A 26,342-nucleotide genomic window follows, 5' to 3' on the forward strand; every position below is an offset into this window, starting at 1 on the left:
TGAGGTGCAGATCCCACATGCGTGTCTTGCTTAACAATCTGCTCCATGGATATGTTGGACATTGCATCAGTCAATGTTATTGTATTTCTATCGGAGCTCTTTTCTAAGTGTAAATTAAAATTGCCCAGGATGGTAAAGTCTGAGTCTTTTACGGCTGAATTCTAAGAACAGGCTTAATAGCTGAATCAGAGGAGTTTTGGCCCGAAGTGGTCTATAAACCAAGAGACCTTTTTTTTTTTTTTTTTTTTTTTTTTGCAGAGTTTTATATAGCGCGAACTAGAACCGAACCGAATCAGTTATCAGACCGCTTTACATAGCACCAGTTACGTTACATGAGGACACGTTTCATTTTAGGCACGGGGAGATTAACGGCCTGATTCATGAAGCTAAATGCACTCGCAAAAGGGCCAGATTCTCAGAATCTGGCCCTTTGCGAGTGCAATTTTTGCATTTGGGATTCATCATCCCAAATGCAAAAATCGCTAATAAAGAATTAGCAAATATGCGAGGATTAGCATTTAAGGAATCTCTATTAGAGATTCCTTAAATGCTATTCATGACACATTTAAAAATTGCGAATTTGCAATTTTGGGCCGCTATTTACCGAGAGGTCAGACCTCTCGGTAAATAGCAAAAACTTAGAAAAATGCTTTTAAAAGCATTTTTCTAAGTTGCATGTTGCACACACACATGTCCCTTGGACATGTGTGTGCGCAACACCTGTTTAAATTTGCATTTCAGGGGTGCTACAGGGTGTCCTTTGGACACCCCTGGCACCCTTTCAATCGCTATCTTATTTGCGAGTAGCAAATTGCTACTCGCAAATAAGGAATACTCCCCATTCATTCCTATGGGCCTTTTGGCCCATAGGAATGAATGGGGAGTTATTCCTTATTTGCGAGTAGCAATTTGCTACTCGCAAATAAGGAATGTGTAGGAATCGCTATTTATTTAGCAATTCCTACATGAATACCGCTTTGCCTGTCCTTGATAGCGATTCGCTATGAATCGCTATTAGGGCCACGCAAAACGTCCCCTTGATGAATCAGGCTGTAAGTGATTTGCCCAGAATCACAGAGGGTTTTTGGCGTCGTTACCGAGACTCGAACCGAGTTCCCCAGGTCCGAGGTCGAGCGCCTTAGCCGTTAGGCCAACCCCTCTCACCTTTCCACGTATAGTTGTTTGAAAATGGAGCACAAGCATTTTTTTTAATTGTTCATTAATGGTATTAACAGCACGAACGGTGCAAGCTCATTTTCTAAAGGATGTGCCTTAACACACAAGGAGAGCTAAGAAGCCAAGCAGCAACACCAGAGACTGTAGTACTGTCCTTTCAGAGGTCTTTTTCTTCAGCTGGCACTGGAAACTAATTTACGGCCTGGAATGGGCAAGGAATGTTCAGAAGATTGCGTGATTGAAAGTGCTGTGCAGCTTAGAAACAGGAGCTTCTACGGTGAGTAACATTTACGTATTCAAATTTCCGTCCCTTCAGTTGTACATATAGGAAGATTCCCAAGCCTGAAATCCAGTTATAGGAGGAACAGAGCAGCTGAACTCACTCTGAGAACACCTCCCCTTGTCTAAGAACCACTTTCTTAAGAAGAATAACAGTGAATGTTCCTCTGGCCTTAAATCACTTCACGTGTCTGCCTTCCAGTATTTGTCATAATTAAAGGCAGACATGCTTATGCCAATGGCATTAGACTAAAGACAAGTACATAGGTATGATAATTAGCACTGTTTGTAATTTGTTTTCATACAGCTGTTTGGCACAGTCTTTCCTGACTGATTGAATTATTGTAAAATTGTCTTAGTGAAGACTGAGATGACAATAAGTCATACCCTCAAGAGTCGGGCACCCCAGTTCAGCAGTTCAGACTGGTATGATATATAATTACTGCTGTATGCTAAGAGATCTTCTGTGAGAGTAGTGCGATTAAGTGAATCTCTTGGTTTTGCCACTATGAAACTAGTAAAATCATAAGGTTTCTTTATTGTTATGCAAGTTTTCCCCTGCACTTGGGCAGGAAAGTATTTTCCATAGACTCTTCTGCCATGCCAGTCTGGGATGTGTAGTGTGTCTTGACTTTATCTCAGATGGCAGCTGGACAGTAAACAGCTGAATATTATTTTTCGACAGTGGAACAGAACTGCGATAGACATATTTACAGTGTCCGCAAGCTCCAAATGCTTGTCATAACCCGTGGGGATGTGCAACTGAATAGTCTGATTACACAGCCATGCTGCAATTGAAGAGAGCTGGACCCTCATTCTCATCACCTCATGCGCCCTGGCTCCCACGCTCTTTAGTCTCTATATAAATGGCCTGGTGGGTAAACTGGACAATGTCAAGGACAGTGACGCTCCATGGTTGGCCACTGGTCGGGTGCCTGCTCTGATGTTCGCAGACGACACCCTGTTGTTGTCTCGAACATCATCAGGTATCCAGAGGGTCCTAGACGGTTTCGTAGCATTCTGCGCTTTGAGGGGATTGGAAATGATTCTCTCAAAGACGAAATTTATGATTTTTCACCCCCCAAAGCGCACACGCCCTAACCCTGTATTAAATGGTGTCCCACTGGAAAGGGTGAGAACTTTTGTGTACCTGGGCGTTACCCTGACTGAAGATTTCGGTTGGGGTCCACAGGTATCCAAATCAGCTATGAGATTGTTGCAGATCGTAGGGGGCATTGGCAAGTTCCAGAGATCAACCCTGTTCAAGCCACTTGCCCCAGCCCTTGAAATCTATGGGACACAAGCTAGACCAGCTGTGACGTACGGTGCAGAACTCTGGGGCCATATGAGCACACCAAGCCTTCTTAAGGTGGAGCAGGCCTTTATGTGGAACTTGATAGGCCTCCCCCAGAGCACCCCGCTCATACCCCTGAGATTAGACCTAGGTTTAGAATCCATCATAGAACTGCTAGCTGCTCGACTCCTCCTGTATTGGAGAAGGCTTTGGACAGTACCTGAGCTCGAGGATTATAGAGCTGAATTCACTGCAGTCTGGGGGCGGTTGAAGAACATGAACATTCCATGGCTGATCCACATTAAAACCCTTGTACATCAAATTGGTATGCCCCAATTATGGGAGACCCCGGAAAAGAGCTGCCCGGAAGTGAAAAGAATAGAGCTTTTGGCTTCCCTGAGACCTTACAACTTAAGTCTCCTGTATAGCTCAGTAACTTTGGGCAGATTGTCCACAGAATTTTTGCAGGTAAAACTCGTGTCCAAGAGGGAGGAGTTTTTGGACTTAATACAGCCTCCCCTTGCAAGAAAACTCTATACACAATTAAGACATGGGTGCTTACCTATTGGGGCTTTCACTTGCAAATGGGATGGACGAAAGGAAGGAACTTGCCCAGCGTGTAACAATACTAAAGAGGATACAGTTCACATCTTATTCTTCTGCCCAGCCTATAGTACAATACGGAGATGCTGGCTGGTACCGTTATGCAGAAGTCTTGGCCTAAGGCAATGTGTACAAGCTGCTAGAATTTTAAGATATGACACCTCCCCTCTTATTGTGTTTGCGGTCTCACGGTTTTTACATGGTATGTGGCATAGAAGGCTCGCTTTAATTAATTGTGATTAATTGTGATGTTTGCTACCTTTCCCTTGATAACTTACTGTTTAATAATTTTTAAACCATGTACTTTTAATTATTTATCTATTTTATCTTGTGTATATACACATTTTATCTGTGCTTTTATGGTCTATGACCGCAATAAAGTTATCAATGATGATGGTAAACAGCTGAATATTATTTTTCGACAGTGGAACAGAACTGCGATAGACATATTTACAGTGTCCGCAAGCTCCAAATGCTTGTCATAACCCGTGGGGATGTGCAACTGAATAGTCTGATTACACAGCCATGCTGCAATTGAAGAGAGCTGGACCCTCATTCTCATCACCTCAGCAATTGCAGTGCAGTGAAGTACTGGTGCACAGTCCTGAGCATGTTGACTGACGCACCATTCATACTCAAGGTGCACCCCCCTCTCTTTGGCCGGGGACACACGCCATGTGTTGCATCTCAGTGCTGCACCACAATCCAGCTGACTCCTGCTGAAGACCAAGAATGTAGGTGTTGGTGGAGCCTCACCATTTATCAGCATGTCACATTTGCCAAAAATAGGACTCAAATACTCTTCTGTCAGATTCCATCTGACATCCACTTCTCACTTAATTTTTTTAAAACTTCGTAATACAGTCAACATGCTTGCCAGCTCAATGTCAAAGAATTCATGCAGTCCTAATCTGAATTTGCAGTGGGTTTTGGCTTCTTCCTTAACATGAAAACTGAATACTGTCCTTGGTAGGTTTTTGGCTTCTCCATTTGAGCACATTCAATCGCAGCGTCGATTTCAAATTTGTGCTGTGAATGCTTCCAAAACCCTGTTACTCCAGTTGAAATGACTCTACTCACACACTGGATATTAAAATATGTATCACATAACTAGAATCAAAAACTTTGGCAGATCGTATGAACATTACATTGCCTTTGAACGTAACAACAAAGTCATACATGTGATCCAGGGAGCTGGATAACGACATGCATAACGCTGTGCCGCGGCAGAGCAAAACAGGGGGACCTGAACACTACTGCATGGATCTGGCATGCAGATCCAAAACAAGAGTATGATAGCTATTGCATAGAAAACTTTTTCATCAATATTCATTCCTGCCTTCTGCTGTTTTCTGCTGCTGCTTGTTTGTCCTAATTCTTGCATTTGACTCCTAAGAAAACCCCACTGCTAAAGAATAGAAAGTTACAGACTTCTAACTACATTCTCTAGCTTTGGTGGTTTTGATAGTTTTACATGCAGTACTCTTTCCTCCTTTTATATTAAACTTTGATATATTTCACTTTTAGTGCTTTACACATTGAAGCTCTGGTAGCCTTTACGGGGATTGGAGGTCAAAGCCTTTCCACCTCATTTGCTGCCTAGCAGTTCACATTTTGAAGTGAACAGACTGCAAAAGGTGCTATTATAAATGTGTGTCTTCTGGCACTGGTAACGAGACAGCCTAAATAATTTAAACTTGGAGAACTAGTGTTCTATGAAGTAACTAGGACACTACTAACTTTACAGTTCATTTTGACAGGATCTGCCCATCCCCTGCTCACAATCACAAAAGGAACTTGACTGTCTACACCTCAGTTCCCTCTTACGTGCCCTGGTCAGTTACTACATCACAAAACTGTTTCTAAGGTAGCTGGCAAACCATTTCTGGCTAATTATTATAAGTTCATTATCAGAAAACGACAAGCATGCCAGCAGTAAATGTCTGGAATAACAAGGAGAAATTAAAATGAATTAAATGCTGGACAGAAAAGCACCCGCATCGGAAATAATTCAGGCATGCTACAGAAAGAACTGAAAACACAGCTGCTAATAAGTATGAAAATAATGCTTTATTCCTATTACTGCACATAATACTTTATTTGCATGAAATCAGTAGATAACATGTAGCAATAACATTTGTCCCACTTAAAGGGATTTTCTTCAGATTGTGCCTGAGATTGGACATTATTCCACATGTGTTGTTTCCAGGTTGGCCACATGCGTACATTGGGTTTTGGCCTACAGTAGCAGCATGTGATCATGTTCAGTGTTGTCTCTTAATATCTGTCATTCAAAGCGCAGCTTTATTTCATCAACTTTGGAAAAACTTTATTCCCAGGATATGTGGATAATAAAATTGCATCATTAGATGTAATGACAGGAATGTTTTGTTTTTTTAACTGAGTGGGCACATAACAGGAAGTGCATGAATCCTTTAACCTTCAGTATACCCCTCACTGAGCCCTGTAGAAGAACAGATTGTGAAAAAAAGGAAAAAGTATCTATGTATACTGCCTGTGGAGCACATCATTGATTAACTGCTGTTGGTAAAAGGCATCATCCATTCAGTAACACACCATCATTTTATTAGGGATAGTTGCGTGTGACTGGTAGTGACCGTCTAGCCTTTTTCAGGCATCAAGTGTGGCAGGTAGGCATTTCTCTGAGGACCCTGCTCCCTTTTCTCCAATGTATTCCCGTAACTAATATGATCTCCTCAAAGACAACACATGACACAGACATCCTCCACACCACGTGCATTGGAATGGCCATCCTTCAGCCGCACTCGTTCAGACTCAGACTGTAAAAACTAGCACCTATATCTATTCTTGAGCATGTATTTAGTATCACTTCTTCTTTTGCACAGATGCTGACATTCATTATGCTGGCACGGTTATCTACATTGTGCCCCAATGCAGTGCTGCAAAGACTGGACCGACTGATTGAGCCTCTGAGGGCAACCTGCACCGCAAAGGTATGTATTGTGTACAGTAACTAAGAGCCTTTACAGTGCAGACCACTAACTATGCTGATATGCAGGGTTAGCTTAGTAAAATAAATAACAATGCAGACTACTTACTGCACGTCAGCAGTTGTGCAGACCAAGCCTAGTCCAACACGATAATTGTACTTACATTTTATTAAAGCACACGCGGAGGGTTTAGCTGCAACCGCGCAACACATCCCCACGTCTGCAGGCACTTGAGCTGTGATAATTCCAGGTCTGTGACCATTCAAGGACTGAGACTGCAGCCATGCTGGTTATGAGGCTACTAACACCCAGCATCCAACAACTGTGATCATGAAAAAACATAAACACTGACCACACAGAGTCTCAGGCACTGACCTTGAAGGGACACAGACTGCGATCATGCAGGGTATGAGTCTTTGACTTTGCAAAGTCACAAACCCTGACCATGAAGAATACAAGAACTTGAAGAATTCCTTTAGCCAAATGTAGTCAGCCCATGAACATGCTATCGATTGAAAGCACATCAAAGTCACCATGCAAAGCCTTCAAAGTTCAGAACATTTGCCATAGGGAGCCTTTCTCGCCACATATTCATCATGCAGAGCATTTATAGCTCAATACACTAAAGGGTTTTGTCCTTAATCAGTAAGGCCAACCCACCTAACTAGAAACCACCATAAAAAATGCCAATACTGATGATCATTCATTAATCCTTTCAAGCAAAGATCAAAAAACCTAATCAATCTAATCTGATTGTAGTTAATTATGTTCATTTTGGATAGTTTTTTGCAAACATTTTTTTGACATCAACCAATTTTTTAAAAGATATTTAAACATACACTGGGAACAGCACAAGACAAATGAAAAAACATTAAGTGACACAATATATTGTCGATATACAAACATAACACATTACATTACAATAACATAAATATAGCTCAGGTTCTGTACAAATTCTTTAACCGCAGTTGCAGAAACAACCAGTACCTCCGAGCATTATCTAACTTGGTTGTCTTTTAGACAAAAAACTGATATACTGTGTCATTTAATGTTTTGTTCATTTGTCTCGTGTTCCCAGTGTATGTTTAAATATCTTTTAAAAATTGGTTGATGTAAAAAAAGAAATCGCAAAACATATAAATATAAATCTTTTTATTGGACATTTCAACAAGTAACATACAGTACGTTTTCATCGCACCACTGCGAACAGTAGTGCTACTCACCTATTGGACAGCACATTACTATCCCCGACAATTTCAAACAAGCCAAAGAAACCCCCCTTCCCAACATGAACATTGTCCAGATGTGGAAAAGTAAATTTTGCCATGTTCTGTGTCCCTACGTGTCCTCCATCTTATGTTATGTGTGCATGATTAAATATGCATATGTATCCCCCATGTTTGATTAAAGACGCAATTACAGTTGTGTCCACCTCTAGTATGCCAGTTCCCAGTCCTCGTGAAAGCTACGAGTATTAGGCCTATGTAAAGTTGCGTTGCCACGTTTCTCAGTGTGCACGTTATTTCATTGTAAAGTCCCCGTTTCTAGGCCTCAAAAGGGCCCGGACACCAGATTCAGCTTCTGTCTCCTGAGCCTCGCTGAGGAGCGATACAGCCCCCACCTGTATCCTTGACCCTTCACTTACTTCCTGCCTCACAGTGCCCGGCTCAGCCTGGCTCTGCCTACGAGTCTGCCAAGAGTATGTTATGATTCTAGTTATCAGTCCAGCCCTCCTTCTCTGCATTCCTAAGCTACTGAATCGCATCAATAGTTTCCGTCATTGTCTAGCCTTTACGTCTCCATGTAAGAGAAATACTGCATTTAATGGTCATTTAATATTCATCACGCACTACATGTAGAATAATGTATGCTCCAGTCTTAGAGTCTGTTAGCCTTTACCCCGATAACTTTTGGATTCTATCAACATGTTCTCTAAACATCAGATACTAGATACTGTTTAAGTACATGTCGCCCTGACTCTCCAGACTTCAGTCTCTACTCCTAGCACAGAGTTCATAGCCCCCAGCTTCTCCTAGTAACACGTCATTGTCAGTTTGCGCGCACCATTAGGTTAGAGGTCCCGGCTCCTTAGGTAGCCCCCTCCATGTTTCCGCCCCATTTATGACATATTCTGTTACGTTTGCATCACATGTCTATGTATACGCCCTGTTACACCCACTTTTATGCCTTATCTTTCGCGACTGCTATTGACCACACCCACTGCTCCGCCTACTGTAATTCACTGTAATGTAATTGTCTCAGTATATATATGTTGTACATTATTATTAAAGGTTACGCCGATTCTGATCCTGCCCCCGGCAGCGCTGCCATCCTGTTCCCGTGCAGGTTATCCTGTTCCTGTCCTTTATGCTGTATTAAACCTGCAAACTCCTTCTACCTCGAATCTTGACTCTTATTTATTGAGCTATCTGTTATTGCTATGTCCAGTAAAACCTAGATCCGGTATTATTTATTTATATACCACATAATGGCGCCCGAACAGGGACTTGCCCTTTCCCCACGCGCCGGTGAAGCCACGCCGGCCCCCTGACCCTCTGCAGCCGTGACGGAACCATACCGTGCACGTGCAGATATTTCTGCTTCAAGTATCCCTCAGGCCCACGGAGGAGACGGAGGTGGCGGTCCAGCATCCAGACGAGGCGGTGGAGGAACGCGGCGAGTCCCGACCAGAGCCCAAGCCGAGAGTCCAAGGTCCGAGGTATCCGGAGGCCCACCCGTAACAGAAGTCCGAAGTTCGTCCGCCCGGCGTCGAAGCAGTCCAGTCCAGTCCGAGGCCTTCCGTTCTTGCTGCCCGGTGAGTACCGTTGCTGGGGTAGTATCTAGACAGGGTCAATCTAATTGTCTCTGGTCCGTGGGTTGGTGGTACACAGACCCAAAACGAAGTGTCCACTTCGGTGGATGCGGGTCCTGACGTGTCTCTTTATGAGACCGGTAAGTTTCGTACTGTTTTAGCAGTGCATCTAGTTTCTGTTCTAGTCAGTTCTGTTCTCGAGAAGATCCATGTATTCCGTTTTCAGTATTCCAGGTAGTAATCTGTTCGAACTGTTATTTTAAATGTTCTTCATGTATTTTAATGTCGTGGTATGAATGTGGAGTAATTATCGTGTTCATTGTGTATTGTATTGTGTCTAGATTACAGTTCAGTCATGCCCTTATTTTCTAAATTACGTCAGTTAAAAACTAGAAAAGGTCTGCTAGAAGCAGCAGTTCCTGTCCCGCCTAGGGACAGTCCAGGTCATTTTATGTATCAGAAGCATGGCATAAGTGCCATATTATATCTAGATTTATGGGTAGAGTATACCAAAGAGTTAGAAGAAAAGTATAGATGGCCCGTATCAGGTACGTGGGATGCCGAGTGCATCATGAGAGTAGAAGAAGCATTATGGAAAAAGAAAGCCAGACAGTCACAGAAGGATGCCATCGAGTTATGGCGCAAAGAATCTCATAAAAGAACCGAAAAAGAAATCAGAAAGTCAGAACTAAGTAGAGAATCCTTGGAACGAGCCCAGGAAAAGGAATTGATCGAGATAGGTGAACGAGTTAAAACAGAACAATCAGACAGACAGAGGAATGCCCTCATTAAGGGTATGTACCCTCTTCTTGCCGAGGGCTTGCCAAAAGCGACCCCGGAGGCATCCAGAAATTTTCCGCCACCATTAGTTCCGACCAAGTTACGTCACAAACCGACCGCAGCTGATATTTTTATTTCGTCCTATTTGGACGACACAGTCCCAGAATATGCAAATCCTGTTCCGCCAGTCCCTGTAAATAATGTAAATCCAGCTCCTCCAGACACCGGGGCACCTCTTGCAGTACCTGCTACGGTACCCCCGGTCCAGTCAACATTACAATTTCCCACTCTGCCAGCACGAAGAATGTCAGTCGACGATTCCAGTTTAGGGGCCGCAGGAGGAGGTCCTCCTGGTACCCCGCCACCGCACCAACGTAGAACGTTGGCCGAGTTACATGAATGTGCGTTACAGCGTACGCCCAAATTTAAGTCCGTTGCAGAAATCCGACGAGCTCTTACTGAATGCCGCTATGATCCAGTTGCAGGTGATGATAGTACAGTAATATATTCCATCCGTGTAAGACGGGTGACCGGGTATTTGGACACCCTACCAGATATGAAAGGAGATCTAGACAGAATATATCGTTTCATCCGTACAGGGGATGATCCAGAAAGTATTGGCGAAGCCATGTCTCAAAGGAAAACTGAGATCCAGCTCATGATATTAAAGTTTCTGATTAATTGTCTAATAAGAGAACAAGATTACCCGACTAAAGATCCGGCCGAAATGAGAATCCTGACAAGGTGGAGTGATAATATAGCCGAGGGTAAGCACAAGACTATCAGTAGTATAGAGAGTATGTACAAGAAAATTCGTAAGGAAATACTAAAGTTACACGAACAACGTAAAGCAGCACAAGTAAGCGAGAAAGAAAATGACTCTACTGAAGAGGTAGAGGACGAGAATCTCACTAGAATAGCGTATGTAGGTAGAACTAGACTTTCCGACCGACATTCACGTCTAGATTACAAGAAAACGGTTCCTCATCCAGCACCAGAACAAGGTTCTCTAGAACAAGTATTTCAAGCTACCGATCACATTCTGAAATCACGAATCGGTTACAGTGAATTAAGTACTATGCATGAACAAGAACTAGCCCGATCAGCAGTCCGATGGATTACTGATTCTACCACTTTTCCAGACGAAATAGTGGCACAAATGTTTCTGAAACTGCCCCCAGCCGAGCAGCGACTGGTGGGTATGTATATGATCCAGCACCTCATTACTCTGTATGAAGGTCAGCATTCTGATCCAGGTCCGTTACACGATGTCCTGAACGAGTTACTCCAGTATAGATGGAAAGGTCTAGGTACCGATTTAATTAGTGTCATTCTAGAACAGCGCCACAAATATAGTATGTTTTTGAACCCGCATTTTGTTCATGTCTCACCCCCAGAAAGTAAACCCTTTTACATAGACAGACAGAATCCGTTACGTGAAGTACACCCAGTCAGGACAACAGATGGTGAAATGCAACGAGTGTTTGTTTACACTCCGATTACAAAGATGGAACTCTTAGAGATGAAGAAATTAATTCCCTGTCATGACAAAGATCCAGCAGGGTTCCACCGAGAATTAAAAGACATGCTCCGTATGGGAGAATACACGTATCCAGATATTATTAAAATGTTAAAGGTCCTGTTGCCCGCAGGGGTATATGAAAAACTCAAGGAAAAAGATTGGGAGGTGGGAGAGAAAAAGATCGATTGGGCAGTTCTAGAAGCTGAAGACAAGATACGAGTACCAGGTACCGGTCTAGGAGAAAAATGTAAAGAATTACCAGAACTATTAATACAAGTTTTGCCAAGATTATTAGCCACTAAAAAGGAAGACTGGGATGCAATCTCAGCCTGTAAACAGAAACAAGATGAAGACACTAGTGATTTTTATTCTAGATTTGAGAAATGCTTTAGTATTAACAGTGGCCTCAAGACAAGTAGCGAGTCATACCCTCATCTTTTTGTTACTAAATTAGTTGAGAATTCAAGTCCACAAGTTAAGAACCGAGTTTTGAAAGTCGAAAGTACCTGGCAAGCTAATACCCCGTCCCAGATGTTACAGATGCTTCAATACCACCAGAATAGAATCAGAGAAGAGCAAGATCACGAGAGAAAACGTATGAAAGACACGAAAATGAAAGTACTAGTTGCACAATCTGTTCCTCAAGACAGTCAGAAGAGGGGTACGAATCAAGCCAGTCATCCTGCAGTTCCCGTTAAAGGGACATGCAATTATTGTAAACAGCCAGGTCATTTTATAAACGAGTGTGCAGTTCTGAAACATAATATAGCTACTGGTAAGACTAAAGAAAGACCACGTCCGCCTAGACAAGAACAAGTTTCACAGACTTCTCAGCCACAGAATGCACAACAGACAGTTACAGCACCGCAGCCTATTGCTGCAACACAGCATGTTACACAGCAGATGTACCAGTATGCACAGTCCGAGTATCCAGAATATCAGCCATATTCATGAAACAGCCTAGAGAGGGAGGTAGGCTTGCCTCTCATCGAGATACCTGTAGATCAAGAGGGTCCCTATGTTCATAGTCAAGTATTAGGGAAAGACAGAAAGTTTCTGATTGATACAGGGGCAAGTAGGACCACCATCAGTCACGCCGAAGTTCCAGGGGCTCCGCTCTCAGGCTCTAGAAATGTTTCCCTTGGATTTTCAGGAAAGCCTATTGTAAATGAGATATCAAAGCCAGTTACTCTAGAAGTAGGTCCATTGTCCCGCACTACTGATCTGTTACTTACGAAGTCATGCCCAGAAAATCTGTTAGGTATTAAAACACTGAAAGAATTAGGTGCAGTTATTTGCTGCTCCCCAGAGGGAATACGACTGTTCTTACGTGACTTCAAGGGTCACTATGTATTACGAGATTTTGATCCGAGATTGTCTAATGTTCCGCAGCATTTATGGGCGCAAGGTCCAACTGATGTTGGTTATATGCAAATCACACCCCATCGTGTGACTCTCAAGCCAGGTGTAGTGTTACCACGAATCAGACAGTACAGATTGCCACCTGAGGCTGTAGCAGCCTTATCCAAAATTATTGACGAGCTCATGGCTCAAGGAGTAGTTGTAGAAACTGACTCCAATGTATGTAATTCTCCGATCATTCCAGTCATGAAACGTACTGATCCAAATGCACCCCCAGTATATCGATTAGTGATTGATCTCCGAGAGCTTAATAAATGTATCATTCCCCAGTACCCAGTTGTCCCAGATATCTCTTCCCTATTGACAGCCATTGATTCTGAAGCCTCATTTTTTACAGTCATAGACCTCAAGAACGCGTTTTTCAGTGTCCCCATTCATCCAGACAGCCAGTTTCTTTTCGGATTTTGTTTAAATGGAAGGAGCTATATGTTCACACGAGCTCCTCAAGGTTTCACAGAAAGTCCAAGTATTTACAGTCAAGCACTTAAGAGACAACTAGACAATATTCACATGCCAACTGACACTGCCCTGCTCCAGTATGTCGATGATCTACTGATCACAGCCCGTTCTGAACGTGCTTGCGAGCGAGCATCCCTTACAGTCTTGTATTTCCTTGCCGAGATGGGGCACAAGGTGTCCCCTTCTAAGCTTCAATTCTGTGTCCAGCAAGTGATCTATTTAGGCCACTTACTGTCCAAGAGGGGTAGGCAGTTGACACCTGACCGTATCCAGTTAATAGCGAGTCTTCCTCAGCCCAAGACCCAGAAGGAGGTACGTGCCTTTATTGGCCTCACTTCTTATTGCAGACAATGGATTCCTCAGTATGCATTTCTAGCCAAGCCACTGATACAGTTAACGACACACGAGGCAGCCGTATCGACTGTCCTCCCTTGGACATCTGAACATACACTTAGTTTTAATGAGTTAAAGAAAGCCCTATGCCAAGCTCCAGTTCTAGCTACACCGAACTACAGTAAGCCTTTTACACTTTTCGTCACTGAACGTGAAGGTACAGCATTATCTGTTCTCACACAAGATCAAGCAGGACAATACAAGCCCTGTGCTTATTTTTCGAGCACATTAGATCCTGTAGCCCAGGCTCTGCCTGCGTGCCTCAAGTCAGTTGCAGCCACAGCACTAGCTATCAGACAAAGTGATTCCATAGTATTAGGACATTCCTTGACAGTACAAGTTCCACACTCCGTGGAAGTTCTTTTAAACCGAACACAGACTCAGCACTTGACAATTGCACGTTTAACAGGTTATGAATTGACACTGTTCCAGCCACACATAGAAATCAGACGCTGCAACGTTTTAAATCCTGCTACACTGTTACCATCAGTTATTTCAAATCCTGCCACACATGACTGTGTGGAAGTAGTTAACACTATGACTAAGCCAAGACAAGATCTGACAGATATTCCATTACCAGATCCCGACCTGACACTTTATGTGGATGGTTCATGTATGAGAACAAGTACAGGAGAACTAGTAGCCGCGTATGCTGTGACTACTGACACTGAAGTTATTGAAACATACCGTATTGACACCCTGTCTGCTCAAGCAGCAGAGCTAGTTGCTCTGACACAAGCCTGCATACACGCCAAGAACCTGAAAGTTAATGTTTACACAGATTCACGCTACGCATTTGGAGTCGCACACGACTTTGGAGTGCTCTGGCAGGAGAGAGGTTTCATGACTTCTCATGGAACCAAGATTCAGCATGGTCTCCTTATTCAAGCTCTGTTAGATGCCATACATTTACCGACATCTATTGCTATCATGAAATGCAAAGCACATACGAAAGTTACTGACACTATTTCCCAAGGTAATGATCTAGCAGATCGCACAGCCAAGCTTACAGCACAGACACCAGACATTCCAGTTAATAAGACACCGACACACACTCCAGATCCAACTACCTGTATGACAGTTAAGGACCCTACTCAAGATGTCATAGATATCCAGTTACATGCTACTCCCGATGAAATCAAGAAATGGTCCGAACAAGGAGGGGTCCAGACAGATCAGGGATGGGTAACGAAGGGTAAAGCCACATGGTTTCTCCCCGACTCTATGGTTCAAGTCATTATCAATACCGCACATAGTCCAGCACACTTAGGAGAAAAAGCTATGTTAGATAGTATCCAGAACATTTGGTCCAACAAGCATTTACGAGCTGCAGCCAAGCAGAAAGTCCGTACCTGTATGATATGTTGCCAGTTCAATCCAGGTAAAAGTGTCCCGGTGGAACAAGGTGGATTCCAGCCCCCTGACCACCCTTTTGAAGTCCTCCAAATGGATTACATCCAGATGGAGCGATGTCGAGGTTTCAAGTATGTCCTTGTAGTTGTATGCGCTTTGTCCAGGTGGACAGAAGCATATCCAGTCCCAGATTACACAGCCGCGACCACTGCTAAGCAGTTGGTTCGTGAATTCTTCCCCCGCTACGGACTCCCTAGAGTCGTGTATTCTGACAACGGCCAGCCATTCTCATCTGAGCTCATGAAACATATTTCCCTTTTGTTAGGGTACCAGTGGAAGTTTCATTGTGTACGCCATCCAGAAGCAGCCGGTCTCGTAGAGAGACATAATCAGACCCTGAAAATCCGAATTGCAAAAGTATGTAAAGAGAAAGGTGTGGACTGGATAGTAGCTCTGCCAGTTGCCTTGTTTTATATGCGCATGGTCGCACATTCCAGATCAGGTCTGTCCCCGTACGAGGTCGTATTCGGCCGCCCCCCTAATATGTGGGGTACACCTAGACCCCGAAGTATTACCGATGTTTCAAGTAATATGCTGACAGATTACCTAGCTTCCTTGATGTCTGCCCTACACTCTTGTCGTTCACAGGTTGCCGCCGCCTTTCCAGACAATACCGAGGTGGCACCGCATGAAATCGTTCCCGGATCCATGGTTCTCGTGAGGAACTTTGATCGTTCAAGTCCGCTGGAGCCTCGCTGGAAGGAACCCCGACTGGTCCTCCTAACCACCCGTACAGCCGTCAAGTTGGAAGGCAGGAAGGGCTGGGTCCACCTGTCACATGTGAAAAGATTTTATGGACTGAAACCAGTTTCAAAGAACATTCCCGAGGATTCTAAAAACTGCCAAAGTACTATTCTTAAGGACTGTCCCGCAAAAGACATTGCTACGAACCCTTCCCTGTTAGAGAAAACTCCGCAACAGGAGTATAAGCTTAAACTAAGGTCTAGTAAAATAAGTCAGCCAGTTTGATTGTCTAAGTCCTCCCCTAGGTGAAACGGTTAGACCGGTTTCTGACATGTATATAATAGACCCCCACAGAGAGAGAGTTAGTGAGAACTCTAGAAGTTGCACTATTATTTTATGTTTTCTGCTATATTTTAGCATTATGATTTCCTGCACCAGTTATGCATTTTATTTGTGTTTTTCAGTTTCTCATGTAAATAAGTCTGCTAATGTTACAGTAGAGCACACGTTTAGTGATCTGCCTCCTCATGAACTCTCTTATCGTCTTGCTATGCGTAATAATTCTTTTATCCGCATGTTACATTATTCACACCAGACCAGCAATGCCACTAATTGTTGGGTGTGTGGTCGACTCCCCCCTTTCCAGACACCGAAGGGAGTTCTGCCACTCTTTCCTTATCCATTTTCACATAATGGTTCGTGTGGAGCATGGTCCACGTTAACGTCATCCTCAAATGATATGTCCCTACTTAACAGTACATGTTTCTCAGACAAGCAAGGTCTTCCCCACAGAACAGGGTTAGATCTAGAAAATGAAGTTTATAACTTGGGTAATTATTCTTCGAATTTCATGGTCCTGAATGTTCAGTCTGATTCTACTCCAGACTTACCTGCTATGTCAGTATTACCAGTCAAAGGTGAATTATGTGTCCGAAATAATGGTTCCGTACATGTAGGCCATAGTGATTGTACTACTATTGTCAAGTATAGTGACAGTGGGAAATCTATTTTCAAAGCTTCACGTCATTCTTATTTTGTTTGTGGTCAGACCGCATATGTTCGTCTGCCCCTTGATTGGGATGGTACATGTTACATTGCCTTCCTACTGCCACCAGTTTTCCTAGCCCCACCTGACTATCATAGGAATTCCCACCTAGTACATACTAGACACAAGAGAAACCTCCCGATTGTCGATTATACTGAAACTGCTCTAGAACAATACATAGATATCAATAAAGGTGTCTTCCCCTACTTAGGTACTGTTGTAAATAGTAAACTGATACGTAGATTAACCAGAACACTTGAAGCAGTAGTGATTGAGACTACTTCTGCTCTAGGTAACTTAACCGAAGAGCAATCCTTTATGAGAATTGTCGTGCTCCAGAATCGTCTCGTCCTTGACGTCATACTGGCCGATAGGGGCGGGGCATGTAGAGTCATCGGATCTAGTTGCTGCATTTTCATTCCTAATAACGCACCATCTGTTTATTCAGCTATTACCAGACTCCATAATATTGCCCATATGTTACACCAAAATCCAGGCACCTGGACATGGTCCGGTTGGTTCTGGAATACAATTTCCGCCTGGGGATGGAAAGTATTGTCATTTCTAGGTATTGCAGTAGCGATCATATTCAGTTGCTGCCTCTGTTTACAATGTGGCCCTGCGATTTGCGGCATTTGTGCTACCTCTTGTATTCCTAGTCCCAAGTCCCGTCCTAAATCCCGTTCCAAGACAATTCGAGACGAGCAAATGATACTGTATGAAATGATAGATGGTATCATGAATATTGATGTTTCCTGATGGAAACGTAGTGACAAGGAGGGAATGTGGAAAAGTAAATTTTGCCATGTTCTGTGTCCCTACGTGTCCTCCATCTTATGTTATGTGTGCATGATTAAATATGCATATGTATCCCCCATGTTTGATTAAAGACGCAATTACAGTTGTGTCCACCTCTAGTATGCCAGTTCCCAGTCCTCGTGAAAGCTACGAGTATTAGGCCTATGTAAAGTTGCGTTGCCACGTTTCTCAGTGTGCACGTTATTTCATTGTAAAGTCCCCGTTTCTAGGCCTCAAAAGGGCCCGGACACCAGATTCAGCTTCTGTCTCCTGAGCCTCGCTGAGGAGCGATACAGCCCCCACCTGTATCCTTGACCCTTCACTTACTTCCTGCCTCACAGTGCCCGGCTCAGCCTGGCTCTGCCTACGAGTCTGCCAAGAGTATGTTATGATTCTAGTTATCAGTCCAGCCCTCCTTCTCTGCATTCCTAAGCTACTGAATCGCATCAATAGTTTCCGTCATTGTCTAGCCTTTACGTCTCCATGTAAGAGAAATACTGCATTTAATGGTCATTTAATATTCATCACGCACTACATGTAGAATAATGTATGCTCCAGTCTTAGAGTCTGTTAGCCTTTACCCCGATAACTTTTGGATTCTATCAACATGTTCTCTAAACATCAGATACTAGATACTGTTTAAGTACATGTCGCCCTGACTCTCCAGACTTCAGTCTCTACTCCTAGCACAGAGTTCATAGCCCCCAGCTTCTCCTAGTAACACGTCATTGTCAGTTTGCGCGCACCATTAGGTTAGAGGTCCCGGCTCCTTAGGTAGCCCCCTCCATGTTTCCGCCCCATTTATGACATATTCTGTTACGTTTGCATCACATGTCTATGTATACGCCCTGTTACACCCACTTTTATGCCTTATCTTTCGCGACTGCTATTGACCACACCCACTGCTCCGCCTACTGTAATTCACTGTAATGTAATTGTCTCAGTATATATATGTTGTACATTATTATTAAAGGTTACGCCGATTCTGATCCTGCCCCCGGCAGCGCTGCCATCCTGTTCCCGTGCAGGTTATCCTGTTCCTGTCCTTTATGCTGTATTAAACCTGCAAACTCCTTCTACCTCGAATCTTGACTCTTATTTATTGAGCTATCTGTTATTGCTATGTCCAGTAAAACCTAGATCCGGTATTATTTATTTATATACCACACAGACGGCGTCAATTATTCGGCATCTGTGTGAGTCACCAAGAACTAGCTCCTTTGCTCTGATGTCAGCACTTGTGTAGAACACATGTGGGTGCCTATAGCAGTAGCCCAACCAGGGTCCCCCAGTCTTCAGGCGTGGTCTCATTCTCCCATGGCCGACGACTTCTATCCCTTCAGTTGGTCTCCCGCCCGAGTGTGAGTCATAGCAATGACCCCTTTCTAGCCCTACTTTAGTCTTAATTCTTGACCGACCACCAGGTGTTATATATTTTTCTCAACCTTGGGCTTTGTACACTAATTCCTCTGCTCTCCTGCACCAGCCAGGATTCATTTCCCATTCCCATGCTGTGGGTGTGGTGGGGCTCCCCCATCACCTGACAATATCTCATTGTGGCACTGTTAGGGCTTCTTTGCAAAAGAGCAGCGTGTATCTGTCTACGGTTTACTCCTCCCCAAATGCCCAGGGTAATCAATTGAGGCGTGAGTTGTACCTGTTACCTCAGATATGCGCACTCAAACTCCCTCCCAGTATCTCCGTACCGGCAGGCATCCCTAGATTGTGTATAACAAGGTAGCTCACTGGCCACATCCCCTCAGGCATAGGTCATACTCACTATGCCCCATTTTTTATAGTTTCTCCCTTGTGTAGTATGCTTTATGCAGCAATTTTAGCTGCACCAGGCTGAAGCCCGCCTGTTTTTCCACCTCCCGTGGAAAGCGGCAGGCCTATCCCCATTCAACATCATTCTGCCTTCCCACCTTTTTCTAAGTGTGTCTAACAGGGAGAGGCTATGGGTCAGTAGTGTGGCGTATATTAGTAATATGGCATGCACATGTAAAATAGAGGCCAGCACCTGGAACTCCAGGGGAGATTCCTCTGGCAGGTCTAAAAGGAGGGCCTCATGTTTCTTAAGGATATGCTGCATCATCAAGTATCTAAGGTATTGCGTACCTGACATTTCATAGTCTGCCTGTAGCTCTGTGAAGGGAATCATGCTCCCTTCCTTCCAGACATTCCCCACCACAGAAATACCCAGCGTGACCCATCTCTCATGTCCCTCAATCTCTCTATGCTCCTTTAGGGCCTCTGACTTCCACAGAGGTGTTGCCATTGTGAATCTCCCCCTCCAGCCTATGGATCTTTTGGCATTCCTCCAGATATCCACCAATATGGCTGTTGGTGGTGGAAGCTCTTGCATCCTCCTCCTCCCGTATAGGTGCGCAAGTAACTCGGAGGCTCCAGTGCCCTCCTATCTCCCAAAAGGGAAGGCTCCCTTTGATCAGAGAAGACCCTGTTTTTCGGAGCACAAAATGAGCCACCCAGTAGTACAGTTTCAGATTAGGCAGGGCAATGCCTCCGCCCCATGTGTTCCTTGTCAGCGTTTGAGGGTGATTCGGGGACGGGGACTCCCCAGTACTTAATTTGAGCTGGTGGTTTCTGATGCACGGCACCAGCACTTGATCGTTAACACAATCCCTTGTGACAGCTGCCACATGGTGGCACTGTTTGTGCAATTAAAATATGATCAGAACAACAGTTGTTTATTAATTCAGTATACATTGCAACAACTAATTCCAGTCGCCCAATCCATTCTTATGACTTTGAGGGCATCGAACAGTCTGAAATGTCCCACTTGTAGCAGTGTGATAGTTTGTAGTTGTGTAGGTACTATCATTTGCAGAACTGGCATTGGCAGTGGGTGGTGCAAGCTGTGGTGGCCTCCTGGTGAGAGCCCTGGCACTTATATTTTTACAAATTAAGCAGTGGGGCTCCCTCATCACAGAGCAGTGTTCTCGTGACCTTGTCCACCTGTTGGAGAAAACTGTCTGGTACGAGGTATGGTGTGTTTTGGTGGTCGTAAAGGAATTTGGTTCGGTATATCATGTTATAAAGCGCCGCCGTACCCAGTATCGAAACCGGGCCGGTCCTCGGATGCTTGTTTCCGTTCTGGGAAGGACATGGCTTTTGTAGTTCGGACTGGACTGTTCCCATGGGGCACAGGGTCAGCGCTGATTTGCATATCGCCATTGTCTAACCCAGGGTGGTGTGGAGTGGAAAAACGATGGATTTGGGCCCAGATCTTTGGACTGGGGTGAATGTGTGACATTGATCCACATTCTGTCCATCACTGTTGTGTTTGCAATTACCGCTCTAAGTGTACTGGGGATGCTCAGACGTGAGTCCCAGGCACTCCACACCACTGGAATCAAGCTAGCCGGGCTGATGAGAGGTGTTACCTCGAAACCGGGCCGGTCCTCGGATGCTTGTTTCCGTTCTGGGAAGGACATGGCTTTTGTAGTTCGGACTGGACTGTTCCCATGGGGCACAGGGTCAGCGCTGATTTGCATATCGCCATTGTCTAACCCAGGGTGGTGTGGAGTGGAAAAACGATGGATTTGGGCCCAGATCTTTGGACTGGGGTGAATGTGTGACATTGATCCACATTCTGTCCATCACTGTTGTGTTTGCAATTACCGCTCTAAGTGTACTGGGGATGCTCAGACGTGAGTCCCAGGCACTCCACACCACTGGAATCAAGCTAGCCGGGCTGATGAGAGGTGTTACCTCGAAACCGGGCCGGTCCTCGGATGCTTGTTTCCGTTCTGGGAAGGACATGGCTTTTGTAGTTCGGACTGGACTGTTCCCATGGGGCACAGGGTCAGCGCTGATTTGCATATTGCCATTGTCTAACCCAGGGTGGTGTGGAGTGGAAAAACGATGGATTTGGGCCCAGATCTTTGGACTGGGGTGAATGTGTGACATTGATCCACATTCTGTCCATCACTGTTGTGTTTGCAATTACCGCTCTAAGTGTACTGGGGATGCTCAGACGTGAGTCCCAGGCACTCCACACCACTGGAATCAAGCTAGCCGGGCTGATGAGAGGTGTTACCTCGAAACCGGGCCGGTCCTCGGATGCTTGTTTCCGTTCTGGGAAGGACATGGCTTTTGTAGTTCGGACTGGACTGTTCCCATGGGGCACAGGGTCAGCGCTGATTTGCATATCGCCATTGTCTAACCCAGGGTGGTGTGGAGTGGAAAAACGATGGATTTGGGCCCAGATCTTTGGACTGGGGTGAATGTGTGACATTGATCCACATTCTGTCCATCACTGTTGTGTTTGCAATTACCGCTCTAAGTGTACTGGGGATGCTCAGACGTGAGTCCCAGGCACTCCACACCACTGGAATCAAGCTAGCCGGGCTGATGAGAGGTGTTACCTCGAAACCGGGCCGGTCCTCGGATGCTTGTTTCCGTTCTGGGAAGGACATGGCTTTTGTAGTTCGGACTGGACTGTTCCCATGGGGCACAGGGTCAGCGCTGATTTGCATATCGCCATTGTCTAACCCAGGGTGGTGTGGAGTGGAAAAACGATGGATTTGGGCCCAGATCTTTGGACTGGGGTGAATGTGTGACATTGATCCACATTCTGTCCATCACTGTTGTGTTTGCAATTACCGCTCTAAGTGTACTGGGGATGCTCAGACGTGAGTCCCAGGCACTCCACACCACTGGAATCAAGCTAGCCGGGCTGATGAGAGGTGTTACCTCGAAACCGGGCCGGTCCTCGGATGCTTGTTTCCGTTCTGGGAAGGACATGGCTTTTGTAGTTCGGACTGGACTGTTCCCATGGGGCACAGGGTCAGCGCTGATTTGCATATCGCCATTGTCTAACCCAGGGTGGTGTGGAGTGGAAAAACGATGGATTTGGGCCCAGATCTTTGGACTGGGGTGAATGTGTGACATTGATCCACATTCTGTCCATCACTGTTGTGTTTGCAATTACCGCTCTAAGTGTACTGGGGATGCTCAGACGTGAGTCCCAGGCACTCCACACCACTGGAATCAAGCTAGCCGGGCTGATGAGAGGTGTTACCTCGAAACCGGGCCGGTCCTCGGATGCTTGTTTCCGTTCTGGGAAGGACATGGCTTTTGTAGTTCGGACTGGACTGTTCCCATGGGGCACAGGGTCAGCGCTGATTTGCATATCGCCATTGTCTAACCCAGGGTGGTGTGGAGTGGAAAAACGATGGATTTGGGCCCAGATCTTTGGACTGGGGTGAATGTGTGACATTGATCCACATTCTGTCCATCACTGTTGTGTTTGCAAGTACCCAGTATCGACAACAGCAGGAATCCCCAGTGAACACGGTCTTCTTAAAAGTCTCCACAATCCTCCCTAAGTACACATGGAGGACCAGCTCCCTGTCAGTCGTAATGTATGTGCCAGGTATTTAAAACCATTGGGCTCACAGCGGAATGGGTGGGCCTCTTGGGGGGGTCCAGTCCATCAGAGGGTAGGCTACCGATTTGCTCCAATCAATGTAGAGCCCGGTATTCTATAGGCACTGTAGGACACAAAAGAAAACCTAAACAAAGAACTCAAACTTATGTTACAATATTTGTTTCCTCGTGGAGGGGGAAACATTGACCTAGCATCAGGACTCAAACATAGAACACACATCGCAAGCAACCTGTATGTGTCATAACCCACCATATTTATGAAGAAGGAAAGTAAATAAAACCCAGTTAGTGGAGACTGATAGGAATTCCACAGGGGATCGATAAATTGTTGCCGTCACTTTCTCTGTAGCATGGTAAGGAGACCACCTTCCACTGTATGTGCAGGTACACTCAGGTGTGCTCTCTGACCAGCATAAAATGGAGCTCTGCTGGTCGAGGAGCAAAACATGCAACAGCCTCAATGTACTGGCACGTTTTCATTTCCAGTGAGGAACAAACAACAGACAGGTCAAGAAAAGTCAAAAAGGGGCTGGATGGTACCGCTTTTCTTCATCCATACCATTCAATCGTAACCTGAAGCATTATGACCATATTGTGGCTGTTCTAAAGATCCTCCATTGGCTGCCAGTAAAATATTCCTTTGTCTCTTCCATGAAGGGCTCCATAGCCCAGCAGAGGATTATGTGGCTAAGTTGTTCATCCTATATCTTCCATATTGAAGATTAGAATCTACAAATCACAGCTTACTCGGCTCTTGGTCATTCTGCAACAAGAGGTTTGGAGGAAAATCGCTTTATGCAAAAGGATTGTCTTTGTGGAGCTCTATCCTACGGCATCTAAGACAGGACACACATTTTAGCAACGTTCTGAGAAAACCTACCTATTCAGGCAGACGTATAATAAGCGTATTGTTATCGCCTCTGGTGTCCATTCGAACCCAGTCTTTCTGGTTAGATGTCTAAATCCAGCTACTGTCCATCTTTCCAAGTCCTTGTCAGACTCCATTGACTTTTAGTTGAGGCTTTACCGTTCCAGCAAAGGTTTTTTGCTGCTAGCTGTCAGTTAAATACAACTGTTGATAGTATGCCAGACTGATATATTTGACCCAAAACCTTCTGAGGCTACCAGATGGTGATTTGTAGTGCTTTACAAAAAAAACAAATAAAACTAGCACTGCAAAGCCAATAAGATGCACCTTGCAGATTAAGCCAAAGGGGAAAAAAGAGAAGACAAACTATGAGGCAGTATGCAAGGACATGCATGATGATGTATGCATGTGCATACATCATCATGCAAATGCGCATATTCGTCACAACATATGCACACACATTTGAAAGGATGCAGGCAAATTTTGTTATACCAATCCAAATGGATCTGTAAATTAAAAAAAAAGAATTGGAGTAGCTCGAAAGTGCTTTTTTGTAAGGCAATTTGCTGCAATGTCCTTCATACAAAATTGAAACAAGCATTTACAATGCAATGGTTTCGCCTTTTGAAAAGTTTGAGCTATTGGCATTGTAAATGACAAAATTTTTATTTATGTGTTGGTTTTGAAAATAAAAAAATAAATGGCATTGTCATTTACAATGCCAAGAGCTTAATCTCTCGCAAATGCGAGACCTATAGCATTTGCAATGCAATAGGTCGCGTATTTACACGAGTTTGAGCTAATGATATTGCAGATAACAATGCGTTTTATTTATGTTTCAAAAACCAAAACATAAATAAAAGGTCTCTCACACTGCTGTCTCTCACACACTGCTGCCTCTCACACACCATGCTCTCCCACACACCATGCTCTCCCTAGAACACTCACACTGCTGTCTCTCTCACACTGCTGTCGCTCTCACACTGCTGTCTCTCCCACACACACACAGCCACACACACACACACACAGCCACACACATACAGAGAGCCACACACACACATACAGAGAGCCACACACACAGCCACACATATACATACAGAGAGCCACACACACACAGCCACACACACACACACACCCACAGAGAGCCCCACACAGAGCCCCACACCCACACAGAGCCCCACATTATACGCTTGCCTGTTGATGACAAGAGACTAGGAAATTAATTTGTGAATCATATAACATGATGACATGGATTACATCAAACAGTTACTGGGGTCCGAGTAGTAGCGACAGGGACCTGAAGTCAATAAGCTGATATTAGAAGGGCAAACTAGGTGGTTGACTTTGGAGAATCTGCTACTTCAGAGATCAAATGCCTAGCTTTTCTTTCACTAATTGATGTGTAAAATGTTTAGAACCTTAGAATTCAGTGACTGATTTAATCTTGTTTGTAAATAAATCTTACCTGAGAATTTGATTCTCATATCCTACAATAGTGAGTCTTGCATGGAGTTCTTCATTGGAATGGGGGGGGCTCAACGGGCTTACATGTTCTTCGGTCTCCCTAACATAGCTCGGAGGTCCCTCACCGACTGCTAGTAAACAGGCTGGAGCCACAGTTTGGTGGTGTCACCAGTATACATCTCTTCTATCCTACTTCTGCTCTGTTCGTTTTTAGCGCATTGACAAACCAATTACTTTTTTCCCCAGATAGGGGCGCCCTAGTAGAGAACAATTGTTCAGCAGAAACAGAGCCAAACACACTACTTAAATTAGAAGGCCCAAGATGTACAAAAGACAATAGAAAGGCTTAGTAGAGAAGGGTACAGTTGAGCCCAAGTAGGGTCTGATCTTCCAAGAACAGAGAGAGATAGATCTACTGGGAGATACAAACACAATCCCATAGTTTATGTGTGAGGCAACCAGTCCTACTAATCCTTGTGCAGAACAGGCTCCTTACAGAATAAGACAGCACATCAGTGGCCCATACTAGGGATGGGCTTGGACCAAAAAAAACTTGTTGTTTGTCAAGCATTGTACATTTGGGTGACAAGAATAATACCCAACAAAAGGTTCTATAATCTGGTGAAATTATGCACATACCCATCGTATTCCTTGTATTCTGGGCTGCTTCCCCGTGTCTTGCTCCAGGTGGATCTGATAGCTGTAACTCCGGAAAAAGTGCATCTTGTTGCACCAGGGAGAGGCCTCCAGTCGAGTCTACATTCCCTCTTTAACAAATCAAATCCTAAAACCTTGCAGAAGCGACAGCAGGGTCGGGCACGGGTTCCATAGTACTTGCTTCGTAACTTGTCTGCACACAGGAAAGATAGGCCCGCTAGGAGGTACGACCACGTGATTCTGCGCGAGCCAACAGCATGATCATATACTGAGGCGACCCAATACTCCA

General features: G+C 44.6%; 1 protein-coding gene across 2 annotated transcripts in view; it reads left to right on the forward strand.

Annotated features, from left to right (window-relative positions):
* LOC144782367 (cullin-associated NEDD8-dissociated protein 1-like) overlaps positions 1-26,342 on the forward strand; it is a 205,177-nt gene that overhangs the window by 173,850 nt on the left and 4,985 nt on the right. For both annotated transcript variants that reach the window (XM_078661685.1, XM_078661686.1), the window contains exon 14: positions 6,220-6,327. In XM_078661685.1, the coding sequence (XP_078517811.1) occupies positions 6,220-6,327 (108 nt within the window). The remainder of the gene's footprint in view (positions 1-6,219; positions 6,328-26,342) is intronic.

This window comes from Lissotriton helveticus, chromosome 9 (genome assembly GCF_964261635.1).
Source record: "Lissotriton helveticus chromosome 9, aLisHel1.1, whole genome shotgun sequence".
NCBI classification, from domain to species: Eukaryota; Metazoa; Chordata; class Amphibia; order Caudata; family Salamandridae; genus Lissotriton; species Lissotriton helveticus.